Source organism: Poecilia latipinna, unplaced genomic scaffold, assembly GCF_001443285.1.
Source record: "Poecilia latipinna isolate Pla-1442-1.1 unplaced genomic scaffold, P_latipinna-1.0 Scaffold1308, whole genome shotgun sequence".
Lineage (NCBI taxonomy): Eukaryota > Metazoa > Chordata > Actinopteri > Cyprinodontiformes > Poeciliidae > Poecilia > Poecilia latipinna.
Window position 1 is genome coordinate 75,385 of NW_015113924.1, and position 19,451 is coordinate 94,835.

At 39.0% G+C, this 19,451-nt stretch overlaps 3 protein-coding genes and 1 long non-coding RNA gene across 6 annotated transcripts in view; 3 read left to right on the forward strand and 1 right to left on the reverse strand.

The window, feature by feature from the left end:
- Positions 1-722, forward strand: part of LOC106961516 (gastrula zinc finger protein XlCGF71.1-like) — an 11,108-nt gene extending 10,386 nt beyond the window's left edge. Inside the window, exon 4 of the mRNA XM_015055300.1 lies at positions 123-722. Within this exon, the coding sequence (XP_014910786.1) occupies positions 123-565 (443 nt within the window). The 3' untranslated portion in view covers positions 566-722. The remainder of the gene's footprint in view (positions 1-122) is intronic.
- Positions 603-9,131, reverse strand: LOC106961519 (uncharacterized). Its single transcript, XR_001427787.1, has 2 exons — positions 8,195-9,131; positions 603-707 (listed from the first exon to the last, which is right to left on the reverse strand). It is a non-coding gene; the product is annotated as an uncharacterized LOC106961519 (long non-coding RNA).
- LOC106961517 (gastrula zinc finger protein XlCGF71.1-like) lies at positions 5,445-8,153 on the forward strand. Its single transcript, XM_015055301.1, has 3 exons — positions 5,445-5,545; positions 6,180-6,250; positions 7,424-8,153. Exons 2-3 carry the CDS (start codon positions 6,188-6,190, stop codon positions 8,024-8,026), a joined length of 666 nt encoding a protein of 221 aa, XP_014910787.1. The 5' UTR covers positions 5,445-5,545; positions 6,180-6,187; the 3' UTR covers positions 8,027-8,153.
- A 1,662-nt stretch (positions 9,132-10,793) lies between the features above and the next one.
- The window catches only part of vav3 (vav guanine nucleotide exchange factor 3), a 111,100-nt gene continuing 102,442 nt past the window's right edge, over positions 10,794-19,451 (forward strand). For 2 of the 3 annotated variants that reach the window (XM_015055293.1, XM_015055294.1), the window contains exon 1: positions 10,795-11,303. In XM_015055293.1, the coding sequence (XP_014910779.1) occupies positions 11,097-11,303 (207 nt within the window). In that variant the 5' untranslated portion in view covers positions 10,795-11,096. Of the gene's footprint in view, positions 11,304-19,451 lie in introns of all 3 variants that reach the window. The other variant, XM_015055292.1, reaches the window with a different exon arrangement.

The window sequence follows — 19,451 nt, forward strand, 5'->3', positions numbered from 1 at the left end:
TCCCAGCAATGGACAGCAGGTTCAGCTCACCCAGAGCCTGCAGAAGAAACATCGTTGTGAAAAATGTCTGAAACATTTCAGATGGAAGAGGAATCTGAAAATTCATCAACTCATTCACACTGGTGAAAAGCCTTACAGCTGCAGTCATTGTGAGAAGAGATTCAAAGATTCCTCTGGGCTAAAGATTCATCAGCGAAGTCACACTGGTGAAAAACCTTATAGCTGCAGTCATTGTGAGAAGAGATTCAAAGATTCCTCTGGGCTAAAGATTCATCAGCGAAGTCACACTGGTGAAAAACCTTATAGCTGCAGTCATTGTGAGAAGAGATTCAAAGATTCCTCTGGGCTAAAGAGTCATCAGCGCAACCACACTGGTGAAAAGCCTTACAGCTGCAGTCATTGTGAGAAGAGATTCAAAGATTCCTCTGGGCTAAAGATTCATCAGCGCAACCACACTGGTGAAAAGCCTTACAGCTGCAGTCATTGTGAGAAGAGATTCAGAGGTCCCTCTGGGCTAAAGTATCATCAGCGAAGTCACACTGGACAAAAAGCCTCAACCACATAAAAAAGAAGGAACATCTGCAACTGTGAGGGAATTTCTGTCTCTCCTCTTCTCTTCCATCACTACGCCGACAACAGTCGATGCTGTCTGTAACATTTATATCAATAATAAAAACAAGCATGCAAATAAATTGTCATGTCATGACCTTGGTATAAAAGCATGTCTTATTCATGCAGTTTTATCTACAGTCTTGTATACGCCACTTTGGAGTAGGGTCCATTTCCCCACTGTTTGTCATCACAAAATCCTTTCAATCAAAGATTGTTTTTCTTTTTTTTTTTTTAATATTCAGATTCTCTCCACAATCCTGCTCTAATCATCTGCCTTTAACCATCTTTTTGTTACTGCCTGTTTGCTCACTGTCATGATTACCTTTGTCAGAAACATATATTCTTTCCTCACCATTGTTATATGACAAGTATTTGGGATTACATAGCCTTGAATATTAATCAATGTTGATTCAACTTGTTCCCAATATTCAGATATTTTTGTTCAGCTCCAAAAGAAATGTGAACACTTCTACTTCTCCACATAATCTACCAACATTCTTGTAAAGTGGAAGTCTGTTTATGCTAAAGGGTAATAGTCCCTATGCCAGAGTGAACCGCTAACATTCACTAAGCTAGCCCTCACAATGCGCAGAGTGTCATATATCATAAAATACATCTACTTAGAGTACTCTTCAATAGGCTAGTTTTTCCTTTCACTCAACTTTTTTGATAAAGCCTTCTAATTTTCCCTAGCTTTTAAGCCAGAGTCAACAAAATTACTTAAATAAATTGCTTCAAAGACAGCCATCTGTGTGTGACAGACTGGACTGGAGATGCAGCGGTGATGCCCTCAGTAAGAAGGAACAGAGCAAATTGTACTTCTTGAGGAAGCTAAGATCCTTTCAACGTTTGTTGCAAGATGCTGCAGGTCTTTAAGTCTTTTGTTGAGAACGTCATCTCTTCTGCCGTCATCTGTTGGGGAGCCAGGAACCTAAAAAGGCTCGACAACCTGATCAGGAAGGTTGGTTGTGTTCTGGAGACGACAGTGGAACCTCTGGGGATGATGATGATGATGATGATGATGATGATGATGATGATGATGCAGATGCAGATGCAGATGATGCAAAGGATTCTTCATAAAATCAATAAAATTATGGACAACCCTGACCATCCTCTTCATGAGACTGTTTTGGGACAACAGAGTGCCTTCAGTCAGAGGATTCGTCTGATTTTCTGTAATACAGACTGCTACAAGAGACCTTTCCTGCCAACAGCCAGCACTACAAGAACTGTCTGAAGTATCTGAATTAATATGAGTTGCAACAACATTTAATTTCCCATTTTGGGATCTGTAAAGTCATTTTTTTAAATTGAACTGACATGAATCGAGACTGTCTTTTCCACTTCTGGTGAGATTACAGACTGTTGCCAAAGAAACGTGGAGGCGACAAAAGCAGAAGTGACTGCCGTAAAGGAGAAACAATTAAGGTGGCAGACTAAACCTGACTTTATCAGCAACACAATGAGGAAGAGTTACAAAATATCAAAAATGGCCATTCCTCCTTAGAAATCTTTTGGAGTAGATAGACCCTAATGTTTTTTAAGGACACTTAACACTTAAAATTGCAACTCTTTGCTGCACGTCTTTAACAGTGTGTTTGGATTATTTTTTCTTACAATCCTGCTTGCCAAATGGTGGTGAGATAAACTCAAAAACCATCCTTTTTGTGACATAGGATGCATTCACACTCCGGCTGAAGTGACCCAATTCCGATTTTTTTTTTTTTTACGTAATGTGACCTGCATCCGATCTTTTCGTAATAGTCTGAACAGCACAGGTCGGATTCTTTTTGAATGCGACCCATATCCTATATGTATCCCGGACGATGGTCACCCTTCTCTGTTCGCGCACAGCATGTTCGTGGAGAACGTGGTGCTAAATGACCTGCAGACGACCTGATTATAGACGGTCGGTAGGTAGATAGGTCAGTCAAACTTTATTAACAAACCAGTGTTCTGACAACTTCACAGCTCAGCTTCACAATGTCGGTATTTAACTAAAGATGCTACGAGTTACTGCCCAACATGCTGAAAATATGTTTTTCCTGAATGTTAAGGAATCAGATATGTATTTTCTATTACACTTTTGGATAATTTCTCTTTTATCTTTGGCTTTAGCCTGTGTGCCAGGACGTCTCAGAAGTCACTGGAGTTCTCCCACTTTGACTAGCAGACTGAAGCCCTGCCTGTGGCCAGTGTTCCCAGTATAATAAATAAATTTGTGTTTTATTGCACACTTTTATTCTTTCACTTTTTGTGTATTTTTAAATATCTCAATCTGAAGTATTAGTGTATTAAGACAGCTTATGTAATGAAATAAAAATAATTTACTCTGTTAGAATTATTTTCACTCTTTGCTGTCAATAGCAGAGTTGATGTATACTGTAATAAATATTTTTTATCTGGAAAAAAGTAAGAAAAATATGTAGTTTAATGTTTGAGTGACTGATTTATAAATCAAAAATAATTTCTCAATGTATAAAAATAAATACAAGAAAATTATTTTTCTTGTCTTGAAACATTAAATGTACATTAAATTATGGAATTATGTAAATATGTTCTTTAATTAAACACTGTAAAAGTGTGTCTGTTCATCAATGTTAATATAAAAATGATCAGAATAATCTCCATCAAACAAAAACATTGTGCTCTTTATTCAGAAATGCCCCAAAACAATTAAATAATCACATCAAAAGTTAGAAACTCTCTCTTTAGTAATTTCTGTGATTGCCAAATCTCACACACACCAATATGTGTGTGTGACAAAANTTAGTGTATTAAGACAGCTTATGTAATGAAATAAAAATAATTTACTCTGTTGGAATATTTTAACTCTGCCTTTGCTGTCCATAGCAGAGATGACTTATCATCCAGTAATATAATTTTTTTTTTTTTTTCAAAAAAAGTAAGAAAAAATATGTAGCTAATGTTCGGTCCATTTACCTGTATTAGCTTATTGGCAGATTAGCCGCATTCAATATGGCGGACGTTGTGTCGTATCGCAGCAACGGGCTGACCCGCCCCATGAGGCGTCTACATAATCATATCTATGGTTGGCAGAACAGTGAGAATGCTGACGCTATTGCGCCCTCTACTGCGCATGCGGGACACTTTCAGATTGTAGAACACAAACAGTTTGCATATGTTTGGAAGTGTGAACAGCCCCGGCAAAAAACCCCGATTTGACAAAAAATTGGAATTGGGTCATTTCAGGCTGCAGTGTGAATGCAGCCATAGTTCCAGTTGTTTTAAACTGTTTATTTGTGGAGTACAGAGGTTTTGATGAGAAGCCACTGTAAAAATTACTCTCTGTGACTGTTAATATGATTAGCACCAGTACTTTCCTCTCCCGCTTTTGGATAGGCTTTGACAAACTTATTTATTGCCTCTTTCTGTGCCTGGTACATACACAGTATTTTTTCCTACCATTTTGCACTGCATTCTTTTTTGATAATTTAACAATACATAAGATGTATCCTGTGTTGCATCCCATGGTTTTACACTCTTCCTTGCTCGGTCATTTAAAGTGATCAGATACTGTATTTTCAGGCACAGTTCCTTTTTCATATATGGTAGGTTGGTTTGGGCTGCTTTTTACCCTCTAAATATAAAATTGTCATATAAAAAAAATATTGTGGCATGATGATTTAAAAAGAATTGTTAAAAAGGTTAATAAACATCTAAAGTGGGCTGCACAGTGGCGCAGTTGGTAGAGCTGTTGCCCTGCAGCAAGAAGGTTCTGGGTTCAATTCCCGCTGTTGCCTTGCAGCAAGAAGGTTCTGGGTTCAATTCCTACCCTTTCTGCATGGAGTTTGCATGTTCTCCCTGTGCATGCACAATCCAAAAACATGACTGTCAGGTTAATTGGCCTAGGTGTGTGTGTGTGTGTGTGTGTGTGTGTGCATGGTTGTTTGTCCTGTGTGTTGCCCTGCGACAGACTGGCGACCTGTCCAGGGTGACCCCGCCTCTCGCCCGGAACGTTAGCTGGAGATAGGCTCCAGCACCCCTCCCGACCCCACTAAGGTACAAGGGTGTAAAGAAAATGGATGGATGAACATCTAAAGCTGTTTTCGCACTGAAAGGTACGGAACGGCGGCCAAGCGGTTCTGCTTAGAATCAGCAGCTGATTGGCCACTGGTTGTTATGGAGTCAGACGTTGATTTTCCGTTGACAGCTGGCTCTCACTAAACTGTATTTTTTCACTCTTTTCAATATTTTTATTATTAGTTTTAATTAGCAATGGATTCCTCTCAATATAGTGCAATCACCTGGTCTAATGATGAGGTACTGATCAACGAGTACAGAATGAACTAGATCGGTCAACGAGGAAAGAGAAAGTTATCCGCCGCATCTGTGAGGAAAAGGCTTCGGCCGCTACATCGAAACCATTGTTTAGTTTCAAAAATAATGACGTTAGGTACCGCTTCGATGGCTCCCTCAGCGTATATGCAAACACAACAGGGCTGCAGTACGGGTGGAACCGTTCCGTTCCGTTCCTTGCAGTGCGAAAACGGCTTAAGGGATGAATCTGTGACGGTTTTTCTCATGGACTTTACTGGCTGAGTTCTATAAACACAATTTGTTTGGAAAGCAGCGACATTTGCAAAACAAAATGTAATAAATGTTGTTTGCTGTGATGGTTACACTCAGACCTAAAGAATCAAAACAACCAATCTCCATGGAAACGAGAACCATAACAGGTTTGACAGATCTGTCAAAATGAAAGAAATGTAACGTTTAACTTCTGCACACAAATATAAAGTCTGTAATTGGTCTAATAACACAACTGAGTGACTTTTTGAAAAATAATACAGAGTTGAATGTTTACGTAGCTATAATCTTTTGAACAATGTTACCATAGAAACCATAAGAGCATCTGCCAAAAGTAAATATTTGGACAAAGATAAATCTGCGGAGGTCCCTCAAAGAGACTGTAAGTAAAGGTTTATTTATTTGTCACATATATATGTAATAACTCATACTGATGTTTAATAATTCGTTTGGCAAAATATGTAGAGCTATACCATAAATGTGCTAAGAAAATTAAGGAATATAATTAATTTTGGTAATTAGAACGAACCTAAAGCAGGAAATTAAAACTGTTTTAAAGTTGCATGGTGAGAAATAAGGTTGTGTCTTATATGGTGTATAAATATCTGGTTTCAACTATACCAGAAACTGTTGCCATTGCTGTGAAAACAATGTCATTTCACATTTATTTTACGTATTATTTTCCTGACCCTTTTCTCGTTGTTTGTGTATTTTGGTTAAGTGAGTCTCTGTGTGTTTTATCAGGTTCATCTGTTCCTCGTTCCTTGATTTTTCCCTTGATTTTTACAGACCTGTGCCTGTATTGCTTTTCTACTTGTGATTTAGTGTTTGCTTTTTGTGTTCCACTGAGCTGCTCTTGTGCCCTGTTGGTGGCTGTTATTTTCGAGTGTATTTTTGGGCTTTTGTCCATGTTAAAGAAGCACTCTCACCTCACTCTGGCCTCCACTGCTAAGTTTCCTCATCAAAAACCCGTACCCTTACGTCGATTATCAACGATGTGTGTTTGTTTTACGCAGGAAAGGAAATGGAGAAACTCCAACTGGAAGAGAAGTCTGGTGCTAGCAACACTGTGACATCACTGGAAGAGGTTAGTAATTAAAACATGTGGGAAATTGATGCATAAACTATAAATCTATCTTCTATAAACATATCTTTTAGTAATAAGTCTGCTCCGCCAGTGAAACACTCAGAGCAATAGAGACGCTTGCAATCTGGTTTAAAAAAAAAAAAAAAAAAAAAAAAAGCAATTTTTTTTATTATTATTATTTTCCTAAAAACATAAACAAGAAGGATTAACCTGGCGGTGGGGCTAGCAAAGCAGGGCGGGCCGCCAAACCTATTATACACTGGGGGAAACCCTGACTGTTGAATTACTCTGTTTTTTCCTCATTAACATTTGTTACACTGTGTTCTGCAGTTTCTTTTAGTGTCATCGGTCACTTATATGATTAATTTTTTGCTACTTTAATGTTTACATTGAAAAAAATGGGTACAAGAAAAGTTCACTAATTTCAAAATATTGCCATGTGAACCAGGCATTAGTAAATGTTTTACTAGTCACATCTACAATCTACCTGTCATGCATGCTGCTAGTGTCAGCATCAAGTTCCGGTTGAATGAATAAACTTATCATTATAATCGCCTTATGTCACGTTAATGATGGATAGTTGAAAAGTTACAAGGTATATCAACTGCGGTTGCAGTTTTTATTATTTATTATTATCCACTCAACAGTCCTACGTCTCCAAGGTCCACCAAGCTCTCAATTGCACAGTGTCAGCTGTCCTTTGTTTGGGATTGCGATAGATGCTTACGTTATCACACTTTCTGATTGGCTTTAAAAACAGGCTGCCTTCTCGCTCCTAGTTGAGGGGGGAAACCTCACAATCGGACCAAGACAACCCATCATGTTGGATATGCCCAATTTTAGATTGGTGCCTTTCTTGTCAATCTGTTGTAATTGTTCTATTAAATTTCATTAAAATGTACTTTTGTGTTTTATGTCTACATTAAAAGACCATCAGTTGGTTCTTCAGCATTTTTAACCATATAATTAAGAGCCATTATGAAATATTCAAACAGTTTTCAAATCCATGGCTTGTCAGAGAGAAAAGTGAATGTATAGTTTTGCACCTGAATAAGCCAAACTGGGAGATGTGTTCTGATTTTTTATGCTTGCCATAAAATTAAACTGTTGACTTTCAGGGTGTTTGTACATCATAGTTACACTCTGTTATAATTACTCTACTTTTATTCGTAGAACCAAATCTGCACGACCCCAGGTGAAGCTGCGGATGATCCCAGCAATGGACAGCAGGTTCAGCTCACCCAGAGCCTGCAGAAGAAACATCGTTGTGACAAATGTCTGAAACATTTCAGCCGGAAGGGGAATCTGAAAATTCATCAACTCATTCACACTGGTGAAAAGCCTTACAGCTGCAGTCATTGTGAGAAGAGATTCAAAGATTCCTCTAGTCTAAAGATTCATCAGCGAAGTCACACTGGTGAAAAGCCTTATAGTTGTGATCAGTGTGAGAAGAGATTCAAAGATTCCTCTGGGCTAAAGATTCATCAGCGAAGTCACACAGGTGAAAAGCCTTATAGTTGTGATCAGTGTGAGAATAGATTCAAACATTCCTCTGGGCTAAAGATTCATCAGCGAAGTCACACAGGTGAAAAGCCTTATAGTTGTGATCAGTGTGAGAATAGATTCAAACATTCCTCTAGTCTAAAGATTCATCAGCGAAGTCACACTGGTGAAAAGCCTTATAGTTGCGATCAGTGTGACAAGAGATTCAAAGGTTCCTCTGGGCTAATGTATCATCAGCGAAGTCACACTGGACAAAAAGCCTCATCCACATAAAAAAGAAGGAACATCTGCAACTGTGAGGGAATTTATTTCTCTCCTCCTCTCTTCTATCTCTACGCCGGTAACAGTCGATGCTGTCTGTAGCATTTATATCAATAATAATAACAAGCATGCAAAAAAAAACTGTCTTGTTGTCTATTGTTCTGTAGCAAAAACAAAGACCTTGGTATAAAAGCATGTCAATCTGTAAGAACCTTGATTCATTTTATATACACCATAATTTCTATAGATTTTTTTTGTGCAAATAGCCAAACAGAAAACAGAAACAAAAAAGTGCTCAACAGTCTGTATATTGATAATGATATTTATTATTCATTCAGCTTTATTTACAGTCTTGTGTGTGTCACTTTGGAGGAGGCTCCATTTTCCCCACTTTTTGATTCAGTCAAAGATTATTTGTCATTTTTTTCCATCACTCAGATTCTTCCCAAAATCCTGATTCAATCATCTGGCTTCAACCAACTTCTTGATTTTACCCTTTTTTTTTTTTTTTTTTTTAAACTAATCATTACCTTTGACGGAAGCATATCTTTTTTTTTACTCACCATTGTCATATTTCCAGAATCCATCATATTTTAAGAATTTGGGATCGTATGTCCCAGAATTTTAATCAATGTTGATTCAACTTGCTCACAATGCCCAGTTATTTTTCTTCATCTCCAAAAATATGTGACTGATTGGCTTCTACTTCTCCACATGATCCCCCAGCATTCTTAAAATGCAGAAGTCTGTTTACTTTTGATTTAAGAAATCTTGTTCAAGTCTTCCAGCAAAATGAATGAATGAATGAATGAATGAATTTATTATGCTTTGCTGTATTTCTCACGTTTGGGATAATTCTTCAACTGTTATTTTAAGTTTTGTTTCCCATTTATTCTTTAGATACAGTATTGTTTTCTCTCTGCATTATCCCAGATAGCTGAGATGGTTTTTACTCATGTTTTTAGTAAATATGGGACAATGGGACTGTTGTTTATGTCAGGTAATTTTTTGTTAGGTTTTTTTTGTGTGAGTGTGTGCATAGTCATCTCTTACCATTTTTATTGACCATAGTACGGTCAATATATTTAATTTCCGATTGGGATCAATAAAGTATTTTTGAATTTGAATGACTATATTTGATTGATGAGCAAACTGTTGAGTTGAAGGCCACCTTTTGGCCAAGTTTAACTCTTTAATATCTCAGAAATGCTAAAGGATGATTGTTCATATGCCACTGTGAGCCACAGAAATTCATTAAGCTAGACTTGACACTAGCCAAGCCATGTCCAGATTCTGTATGTGATGAATCTGTATATGAGCTTCCCTTTTTGAATCAAAAAACTAAAGTTAATGAACTTTTTGGTGAAATTCTAAGTCGACATTGTTGCTAATGGAACCGTGACTGTCTTCTCCACTTCTGGTGAGTTGCAGAAACATCCAAACGCCATGTTTGCAACTGCTGTCTATTGAGAGTGAAACGTGGAGGCAACAAAAGCAGAAGTCACTGTTTTTATACCCTACAAAGGAGAAACAATTAAGGTGTTGCAGACTCTTCCCAATGAGGAAGAGTTACTAAATGTTAAAAACATAATAAAAAAATCAGATGTTTGCTGTTTATACTCCCCCTAAAAATCATCAGGTCAGTAGATATCATGCATTTGCTGATCTGAATAAAACTGCATTTTGACAGTGGGAAAAAGTTTATCTGTTTTCTTCCAATGCAACACTTTAGTTGAGCCACTTTGTCAAATCTCAACTGACTCCACACGTTGACATTTGTGACATAAAAACAAAGATATTAACAACCATCTCTCTAGAAATCCTTAGGAATGTAGATCATCTCTAATGGTTTTCGTGAACACTTGGGATCACTTGGGATTTAAACTTGTACCTTCACTTTCTTTGCTAATGCTAATAATGAAAAAAATAATTTTAGAGGACTTAATGATTCTTTGATGCAATAGTACATAAAAAAAGAGTCTCAACCAATCAGTCCATACGCTGCACAGTACATGGAAATACATTTTAGTAAGCTCATTTTTATGTAATGAAAGTCTTTTTCAGCAACACTTTTCCCTTCCACTCAACTTTTATGTATTTGGACACAGCACTATATAAAGACAGCTTCTTTGTCAGGACGTTTTGTGGTTTACCCTCCTTGTACAAGGTCTCAGCGACTGTCTTGTATTCTTTCCAAAATCATGTCGACCATGCAATCACACAAAATCTTTTTTTAATACATACCCTAATATTTCTAATTTTCCAAGAAACGTAATTTGACCTTTCGTTAGTTGCAAGACATACAAGTTGCCATAATCTTGTGTATCAAATATGTCTTTCAGTTTTTGAATTGTACGACATAATGAAATTCCTATTAAGATGCACTAGAATAGTGTTAAGGTAAAGGAAAGTGGCTCTGTGCTTGGCTTGTTCAGTGATGAATTGATCAGCACTGTAATATGCTGTCTGAGCTGCTGAAATATTTGCATGCACTCAAGCTCTTTCATGATTCCGTAATAGAACTGGCAGCAATACAACCTAATTTAAAGAAAAAGAAAAACAAACAAACCAAAAAAAAACAAACAAACAAAAAAAAAAACAATGTTGTCTTTACCTCACTTTTGAAGCTTACGAGGTGTGAAGTCATGTTATTTCTTGTGCTGTACTGTCACAGTACTGTTCAATGAGCCCGTGTGGCAAGCGGAAGAGGTGAACAGGGTGAGGGGGAGGGAAGAGAAACAAACAGAGAGGGAGAGAGAGAGAGAGAGAGCGAGAAAGGAAGGGTGCAGGACGCACTCCATCTACAGTCTCGCTTCAGCCTCGCCACGCCGGACCTCGTCATCCGTGGAGCGCCCGCCACGCATCTCCCAGGAGCTATCCGCCGCGGTTCCCTTTACTCTCCTCGTCGGGTTTTACGCTGGGACGGATCCGGCATGGGTCCGGTCTACTGAAAGGCGCGAGAGAGGTGTTGCCGAACCGTTAGCAGTTTGAGTCTATATACACACACGCGCGCGCGCGCGGGCACGCACACAGACACACACGGAGAGACGCGTGAGAACTCGCTCCGGCTGAAGACAGAATAATGATGGAGTATTGGAGGCAGTGCGCGCTGTGGCTGATCAACTGCAAGGTGCTCCCTCCTAACCACAGGGTGACATGGGAGTCAGCGCAGGTATTTGACTTGGCTCAGACCCTCCGGGATGGAGTCCTCCTGTGCCATCTGCTCAACAACCTGAAGCCCCAGTGCATCAACCTGAAGGAGATCAACCTCCGGCCGCAAATGTCACAGGTAAAATAAAAAGAGAAAATAAAAGAAAAAATAGACACGTCCCCCCCCAGCCCCCCGACCTCCCCGACTCCCGTTTCTCCGCTCTAGCCACTATGAAGGCAACATGGCCAGACTCCATAGGGATTATGCTCATTTATACATTTTGTCCAATTTTACCAATTTTTCCCACAAGACAACATTGCAGTTCGAGTTAATTGGTGTTTAAGTGGTTCGTTTATAGAATTCGGCTGACGTATTCCTACAAATTTACAAACGTTTTTATTTTTACTCACACTTTTACAGATTCTTATAGAATGCGGTCTGTTGCCGGAAAACGTCTGAAAATAGTTGCCTTTAAGCCACCTAGAAGGGTTTTTTTCGGATTAATTCCACATAGTTTTGGCGTGCAAATCCATTCCCGAAGGAAGAACTGTCGCTTAGACATTACTGCAAGCAAGTAGTATCTGTTTTTTCACTTTCCTGTTGCTCACAGTACGTGCAAAACCATGAACTTGAGAAAAATTGCATGGAGTACGGTGTGAACTTTATCAAACTCGTATTCTCAAAGTTAGCATACAGACAACATACAAGTGAAACACTCAAATTTCCCTTCTTGTTTATTTATTTAATTTGATGTGTTTAAAATCACTAGCAGAAAGTTGACGTACTTTTATGAAACAGTAAGAAACTGAGTGAACCGGTGCCTCCAAAGAGAAGAGGGAACAAGGGACAACACCCCTACTGACTCCCCACAGATTTCTTGCTGTAACCAAGATGAAAAAAGTTTATGAGCATGAATGATGAAACCTAGGTGTACAAACTATAGCGAGCTGCAAATATTAATATTAGTTTATTATGACCTGAGGATAATAAAACTCTTGAAATTGACTTGATTGTGGTGCGCCATCTCAAAGTTGTCTAACCACTCCTTATAAAATCAGCTAGAGTAAGTTATTTTAAAACTATTTTTGATTATTGAAAAAAAAGATAGATAGATAGATAGATAGATAGATAGATAGATAGATAGATAGATAGATAGATAGATAGATAGATAGAGCCATGGCCACGTGGCTCCTGTTTGTCAGATACCATCTGCCTCAATATCAGGACAGCCTGAGCCAGGACCTGATTAATATTCGTCTTTCTAACGATGAATCTGTCCGTTTGGCTCAGTGACAGCACACAGTGTCATAGACACTCACCTACTGAGCCTGCAGACCTGCTCTAAGAGTATTACCCCGTACCGGCAGAATACACCCCCCACACACTCTGACCGCAGTGTGTTGCCTTAACATGGAAGGTTCAAATTTTATTCAAAACAGCTAATCAAATCATGAATACAGTATTGTGATGTATCTCATGCTGGATCAAACGGGGCATCTGGCTTCCTTCCTGGAAAGAAGGGCATTAACCTCGATGGCACAACGGCACGGTCATTCACAATCAAATTGGGTGGCTGCTGTTTGACTGCAGCGTGCGGGGTGACTGGGCAATTTAAGATTGCACAGAGGTTTTAAGTGTCACTGGGGAGCCGTGGATGTCTGTGTCCATCTGAGAATGTTTACTCGGAGATTTCAGTCAAAACCAGATTGGAGTCTATTAAGCCCATTGGGTGGTAATGTAAAAGGTATTGCAGAGACCATGTCTGTGCCAGCAAAGAGGCAGACAGTGTTTCGTGTCAACCACAACATAAGGAAATGCAGTAGAGTTTTCATCGGTGGCGTGGTTTATGAACAAGGCCTATCAAGACCCAGAATGGGTTATTTATAGATACAGACAGAGTTTGTTTCAGTCATGGCTGGGTGGTAAACTTATTATAATCTCTTACCTGCCATAGGTATCAAACTATGCGCTGAGACGGAAGACACAGTGTCCTTTGTATCTTCATGTGGTATAAATTCAAATTAGGTTGCAGGTGAGGTTGCAGCTAGTTCACAAGTGGTCAATCAAACTGGACTTCAACCTTTTTAAAGTAACTCCAATCTTAAAAACAGATAATAAGGTAGCTTTTCCGATCTGGACTATTTCTTCCCTTCAGTTAATCTTAGACCACCGGAAAACCTGTTAAATTCCCTTGAAATCGTGCCACATTTGCATGGAGAATCATTTGTGGATTCAGCAGCAGGGTTGAGTATGTGGGTTGTATCCGTGAAAAACTTGCCAAATCCTGTCTGACAGTGGTAAACAGCTGTAGGTGAAAACAGGTGAAGGTTTGGCACGGTCTCTCCTTCACTGGGAAAACAAGACCTGTCTCTGCTGGAGGCAGTCCCAAAATTTTATCAAAATGAAATTTTGCAACTCGTAGCAATCTCAAATCACCAGTCTTAGGGAACATTACTCTATTCCCCAGGATATTGATGTGCATCCTTCTATAGCGATGTTTAGCAGTGACTGCATCTACAGCCTTTGTGGAAACCTGACCTCAACCTTAGTGAGCACTTGTGGAATCAGTCTGTAGTGTGCTGACCGGCACCACCACATTAACCGACTTGCAGCAAAGGCTGGTTGAAGAAAGTGTTGCTATCCCACAGAAATGTTTGACCAAGCCTGTGTCCAGAACCAGGAGGAGCAGTGTACAATTGTTAATCAAAAAGTTTTGTTTCTTCTGACTTTAATCTTCTAAACTAATGAACAACACCAAACAAGAGTCAATAGCAGAATAAGTTGCCTGGCCTTGACATTTAGATGATTTAACAAAGTTTCAAGTTTCCATTGTCATAACATTAATTCACAAAAAGTATTTTTACAATAAAGAAATAATCAAGCACAATTTTTTCTTGCTACTTCCAAAGTTTATTTTTCATTTCTGCACGATACTTCTTATGTCGGACTTTGCTTTTACCGGAAACGCTTCACATGTTCCACTCTCAGCACACGTTTCACTCAGGAAGATCACTGGTGGCGCACTGCCTCTAACCTCCAATTCCAGTGCAAATAATCCTTGCTTTATGCGTAAATAACCTCTCAATGGAAACTCTGTAATGGTTTAAAGTGTAGAAGAATAAATAATGTTTTTACAAACTTGTATAAGATTGGAGGGTAGAAGTCCGTTTTGAATTTTGGGCACCCCCATGCTAGCTGTTAGCCATAGAGCGTTAGCTGCTCTATGTAAGACATATTAATTGTTCACTAATAACAATGAAGTTATTCCTTCATTGAGAAAAAGAAGGAGCTACAGTTTGAGCAGAAGGCCCAAGAACTTTTTAAAAGATTTAAAAATAGGATATACAAGATTTTGTTGCTTGTGTTGTGTTTTTCTTTTGCTAGCTGAAGTGTACAGATCAGACAGTATGTCATAACAATCCTTATTTATAAATTCCAGGCTTACTTTAGAGGATTTTTCATAAGATTTCATATCCTTCCTCAAGTTAAATGTGTATCAGTAGCGCAGCATAATTAGGATTTGCTTTTGATTTGTCTTCTTTCACATACTGACACACTGCCTTTGTGATACCAACTCCTCCAGTGAGGAGATCATTGTGGGGTGGGGAAGAGAAATTGATGTCAAGATCCACAACCCCCCCTTTACAAAATAAGTTTGATTTACATAACTGGGGGAGGAGTTCCTTCCTTTTCTTCCTGCATAATGCATGAGGGCTGTGGCAGCTACTTTATCATTGGCCGATAATAACACATGGGACGCTACCGTGGCCTCACCAGTGGGAGTCGTGAGATGGAGAAGACAAAGGCAGTGAAAAAAAAAAAGAAAAAGAAAAAAGAAGAGTGTGTCTGGCCCTCCACTGAGGCACCTCAGAGGACATAAAGGGACCTGGAGGGGGTTTGTGTGCTTCGCTGGGGTGGGCTGCTTAATTAAAGTACAATGCATCAGAAGCTCTGGAGACTTCACATGTGGAGTGCTGGAATCGAGATGCGCTGCTTCTCATTCGCGGTGCGTTGATTGGGTTTAAAAGGCCTGTGTGTTGGTAGGGAAAGGTGTAGGTGTTATTACTTAAGTCTACCAATGAGGTGAACTTTTTCAACCTTTTGTCACGGAAAAACCATTGAACTATGATGTCGCTTTTTGTCATTATCTGTAATAGGCCAGAGTGTATTATTAGGTGCATTTTCATTGACCATAGAATTTTTTTGAAAATAAATTTGCTTAATGGAAACGCTGCACTGTGATAGACTGGCGACCTGTCCAGGGTGTACCGCACCTCTCGCCCGATACGTTCGCTGGAGATAGGCACCAGCAACCCTCCCGACCCCACAAGGGACAAAGGTGTACAGAAAATGGATGGAAGGATGGATGGAAACACTGCAATTTAAAAAAAACTCAGATTTTTAGTTCAAAATATTTTTACGCTTTTTTGGCTGAAAAGCTACAGATACGGTACCAATACTGTAGTTTTTCAGTTGTATCGAAATCACAAAAATGGAATGGAGAGGTTTTTTTCCGCATTACACAATTCACAGGGTCGACATCCGGATGTTACTACTCGCAAAAACCACGAAGAAGACGACAGGAAGTTGTAGTCCATCTTCATTTTTATTTTTTATTTTTGTAGATAACTCGTACCAGAGCTCACACAGCATCACACAGTTCATAAAAAGTTGTGTGTCACTTGAACGTGTTGAATCCATAGCTCTTCTGTAAAATCGTCTACTACAGTTTGCCCAAACTATGAGAGGTTTGTTGCTCCAGCTCCTGAATTTGACGCCAACATCCTCTGATTGGCTGATGGATGACGAGTGGTGGCGTCATCGCTGAATTATCAATATGACCTCATGTAACTGTTTGCATCTACCGCTGCCAGGATTTTTAATGACTCGTCACGTGAGCGAGCCTATTCACGTGTGATTTTCATTTAATTTCTTATTTAAAGGAAACCGCCATTGCAAAATTGTGTCTTTTCGACATTAGCAGAAAACAGACAAAGATTGTAATGGAAACGCTACTACAGTGAAGCTGAAAGAAAATGACGAATGGCTTTTTTTTTTTTACAAATACAAAACAAAAGTGGAGAGTGTGGCACACATTTCTTTGAGCTAATACATTTCACTGTAGATGTGGCTGTACGGTGAGGGTAGCTGAACTTCAACTGAACCTCGAACATGGTTTCCCCTAGCATTGTTCTGTTTTTTAAGTGTAGGAATTAACCAATTAACTCTGACCAGCTTCCTGCTTCCTGCAAAAGACAAGCATGCCCACAGCACAATGCAGCCACTGTCATGTGTTTAGAGTGATGTGCAGACTGATTTAGTTTCCCTCCTCACATATCAATTGAATAATGAATACTGTAGGTTGTATTGAACATGCTTTTCCTCTTATTAGAAATACATAACATGCTTAATTGCTGACTGAACTCCACGTGCTTTGCGTATGCAAATTCCTGACATTGTTTCAACACTTGTTGCTTGTTGCTTGCAAGACAGAGCTCAAAGTTCCAGTTTAGGGGCGTAAGCAAAACAACAACAAAAAACCCCCCAAAAAAATCTTCATTCAGCCTCTTTTGATCAGAAGTTTATGGCGCTATTATGAGCCCAATTACAAAGTCTAGACAAAGCCCGACCACAGCATGCGCAGGCCCTTGCTTCGCTGGCAGCGAAAAGCGCCACATAATCAGCAGTTGCTTTCTGTCTCAGCTGAGTCGAAAACAGAGGTTTAGCTTTTAGAGGAACTGGGGGAATGCTTGTCATGGTGCAACTAGCAGACCGCATGGTGAAAAAGGCATATGTGCTGGGTTTCTTTTTTCGCTGTTGCAAGAAAGGGAAACGTTATTTGCGTGCGTGTATGCACAAAGTCTCTTTTCAAATAAAACGATTCTTATAAGGCAGCCATAAAAGTAGAGCTACAAAGAAGCTCTTTGGGCAACTTTGGAATTGAAATCTTTCAATTGGAGCCCTGTTTCTCCTCACTGTTACCTAGTTTTTCCATGACACAGGAAAAAGGGGGGACAGCGCAGCAGCAATCCCCCCTCCTTCTCCTCCAAGCCCCTCGAACGGTGCAGCCTCGAGGTTCAACAAGAGCAGGAAATCAGGAAATGGAATACAGGAAGGAAGTGAAACTAAAACATACCCTTGATCACATTAAGACCAAAAACGTCAGGCACAATGAAAAGAAAAAGGAAAACAAACAAAAAAAAAACACTCCTCATTATTCTCAGGCATCAGATAGAAAAAAATAAATAAAAAATTTGTTCTTTGCTCTACCGAGTCAACCTCGACAATTTCTGCATTTTTGGAAAGTGAAAGTGAGAGACAGCGTCTCAGTTAGTCGGGTGTCAAACAAACTCCTAGCAACACATCGTGTTTAGGATACCAATAAATGACACAAGCATCGGTATTCCAAGTTTCAACACAGATGTGACTTGAAAACCTCAACAAAACTCAACTCTTTCATAGCTGCACTACAGATGCAACTTTCCTTTAGCCCTCCAGATTCTACTCTGTGAATTAATCCGTAACTCATACATATATTTTTTGCTTGTTTTCCGCTGAACTTTGTCGCTGCAAATGCGTGATTTCAGCTGATCCCTAATTGACTCTTGAAGGCCGAAGCAGCTGTATCCCAAACGCTCTGCATAGTGCAGCCGTGTGCCTTTAATTTATTGAACTGAGACAAAGATTTTGCGATGTGAAAGTGAGAAGAGAAAAGCTGGTTTCACAGAGCGAACGCGCCGCACAGCGAGCTTCAAAGCCTCCGAGACTCGCTCGTCATTCTCCTGCAGCAGAGACACAAAAGTTAGTGTGGGAGGAGGAGAAAGACAAAGAGGAGATGACTTAATTTGCTTTTTGGGTTCTGCACCACACACTCTGATTACCATGTTTATTTTTTTTATTTTTTTTTTTTAAAAAGAGTCAGTGTTTTGAAATATAAAAATTGGGGTATTAAGTATTAAAATACACTTTTGGTGGAAGAAAGAGGATTTTTTTGAGGGTATGTTATCATTAGATTTAGTATTTAGTTTGGCATACTGATCAACATTTTAAGACAAGTTGAAAAAGGCAAGAGTTTACATTTCGCACTGTGGGATATTGAGAAATCCTGAGTACAGCTTCAAAATGCAAAAAGGAGAAATGGGATGGAGACAAAAAATAATTGAGTAAGCAATTCATTGCAAACAACTAAACTGCAAATAACATGTTGAGCTGATCAAAAGTTTAAGTGCAGCCACTGACCACAACATTTAAAAGCCCAAATCCTCAAAAAAATGTGGATTCTGAGATTCTGTCATTTTCATAGTGACATTAGCCATCTCCCTTGAATCGTTTAATCATTTTACCTTCTTTTCTTACATTAGAGATTCAGTTATTTTTCAAAGTTATAGCCATAGTATTCCTTGTTGCTGACTTGTCACAAAAAGGTGAATTAAATAAACAAAAGTTTACAAGGTCAAACCTAGGTCTCCTAAATATTTATTTTGTTAGAAATATGGGGCTAAGTGGAAAAGGAGTAGGTATGGACTTTTATAGCACTAAAATTATTAGATTCTTATGTTGATCTGCTTAGCCAGTCAGTTCTGCTTCTGCTCTTTCTTCCTTAGTGTGTCCTGTCACTCTCCTGCAAGAAAAGGCTCGAGAAACCAATTCCAGTTTCTGATCTTTGTTTTTTTTAAAAATGACAAAAGTTTTAAAGCAAAAAATAATAACAGCGCAATATCTTAAGTTGTCTTCAACACCTTATGTTAGCGATTAGCTCAGTGAGCGTAGCTAACGTTACAAAAGTAGCACTATCGTCGTGGAGATTATGTGGAATGTTAAAATGTCACTTTATTTCAGACAGTGTCTGTGTTTTCTTTATAAATGTGCGCAAATCTTTGTCGATATTCTGCTAACGTCAAAGAAACACAATTTCGCAATTGTTTGTTTCCATTAGATAAGACATGAAGTTGAAATCATAAATGAAGGAGTCTTTCTTCTTCGTTGGTTTGCTCCAGTGGCAGCATTCGGTTGTTGATCATGTGACTCGTGTGATGCAGGGGGAAAAAAGTAAATTTCCATATCAGTTTTGTGATCCGGCAACAAAACTTTTTATTGAAAAATGAGTTGTTTTTCTTAATTACTGTATTTCCATTGAACAAATTTATTTACCAAATATCAAATTGCACAATCATGCAGTCAATGGAAATGCAGCTACTGGGATAAATCTCAGTGACTGTCGTAAAGTGTCAGTATACTGTTAGCTCTCTCTCTATCTCCGGACACATCACTGAATTTAGTTTCATT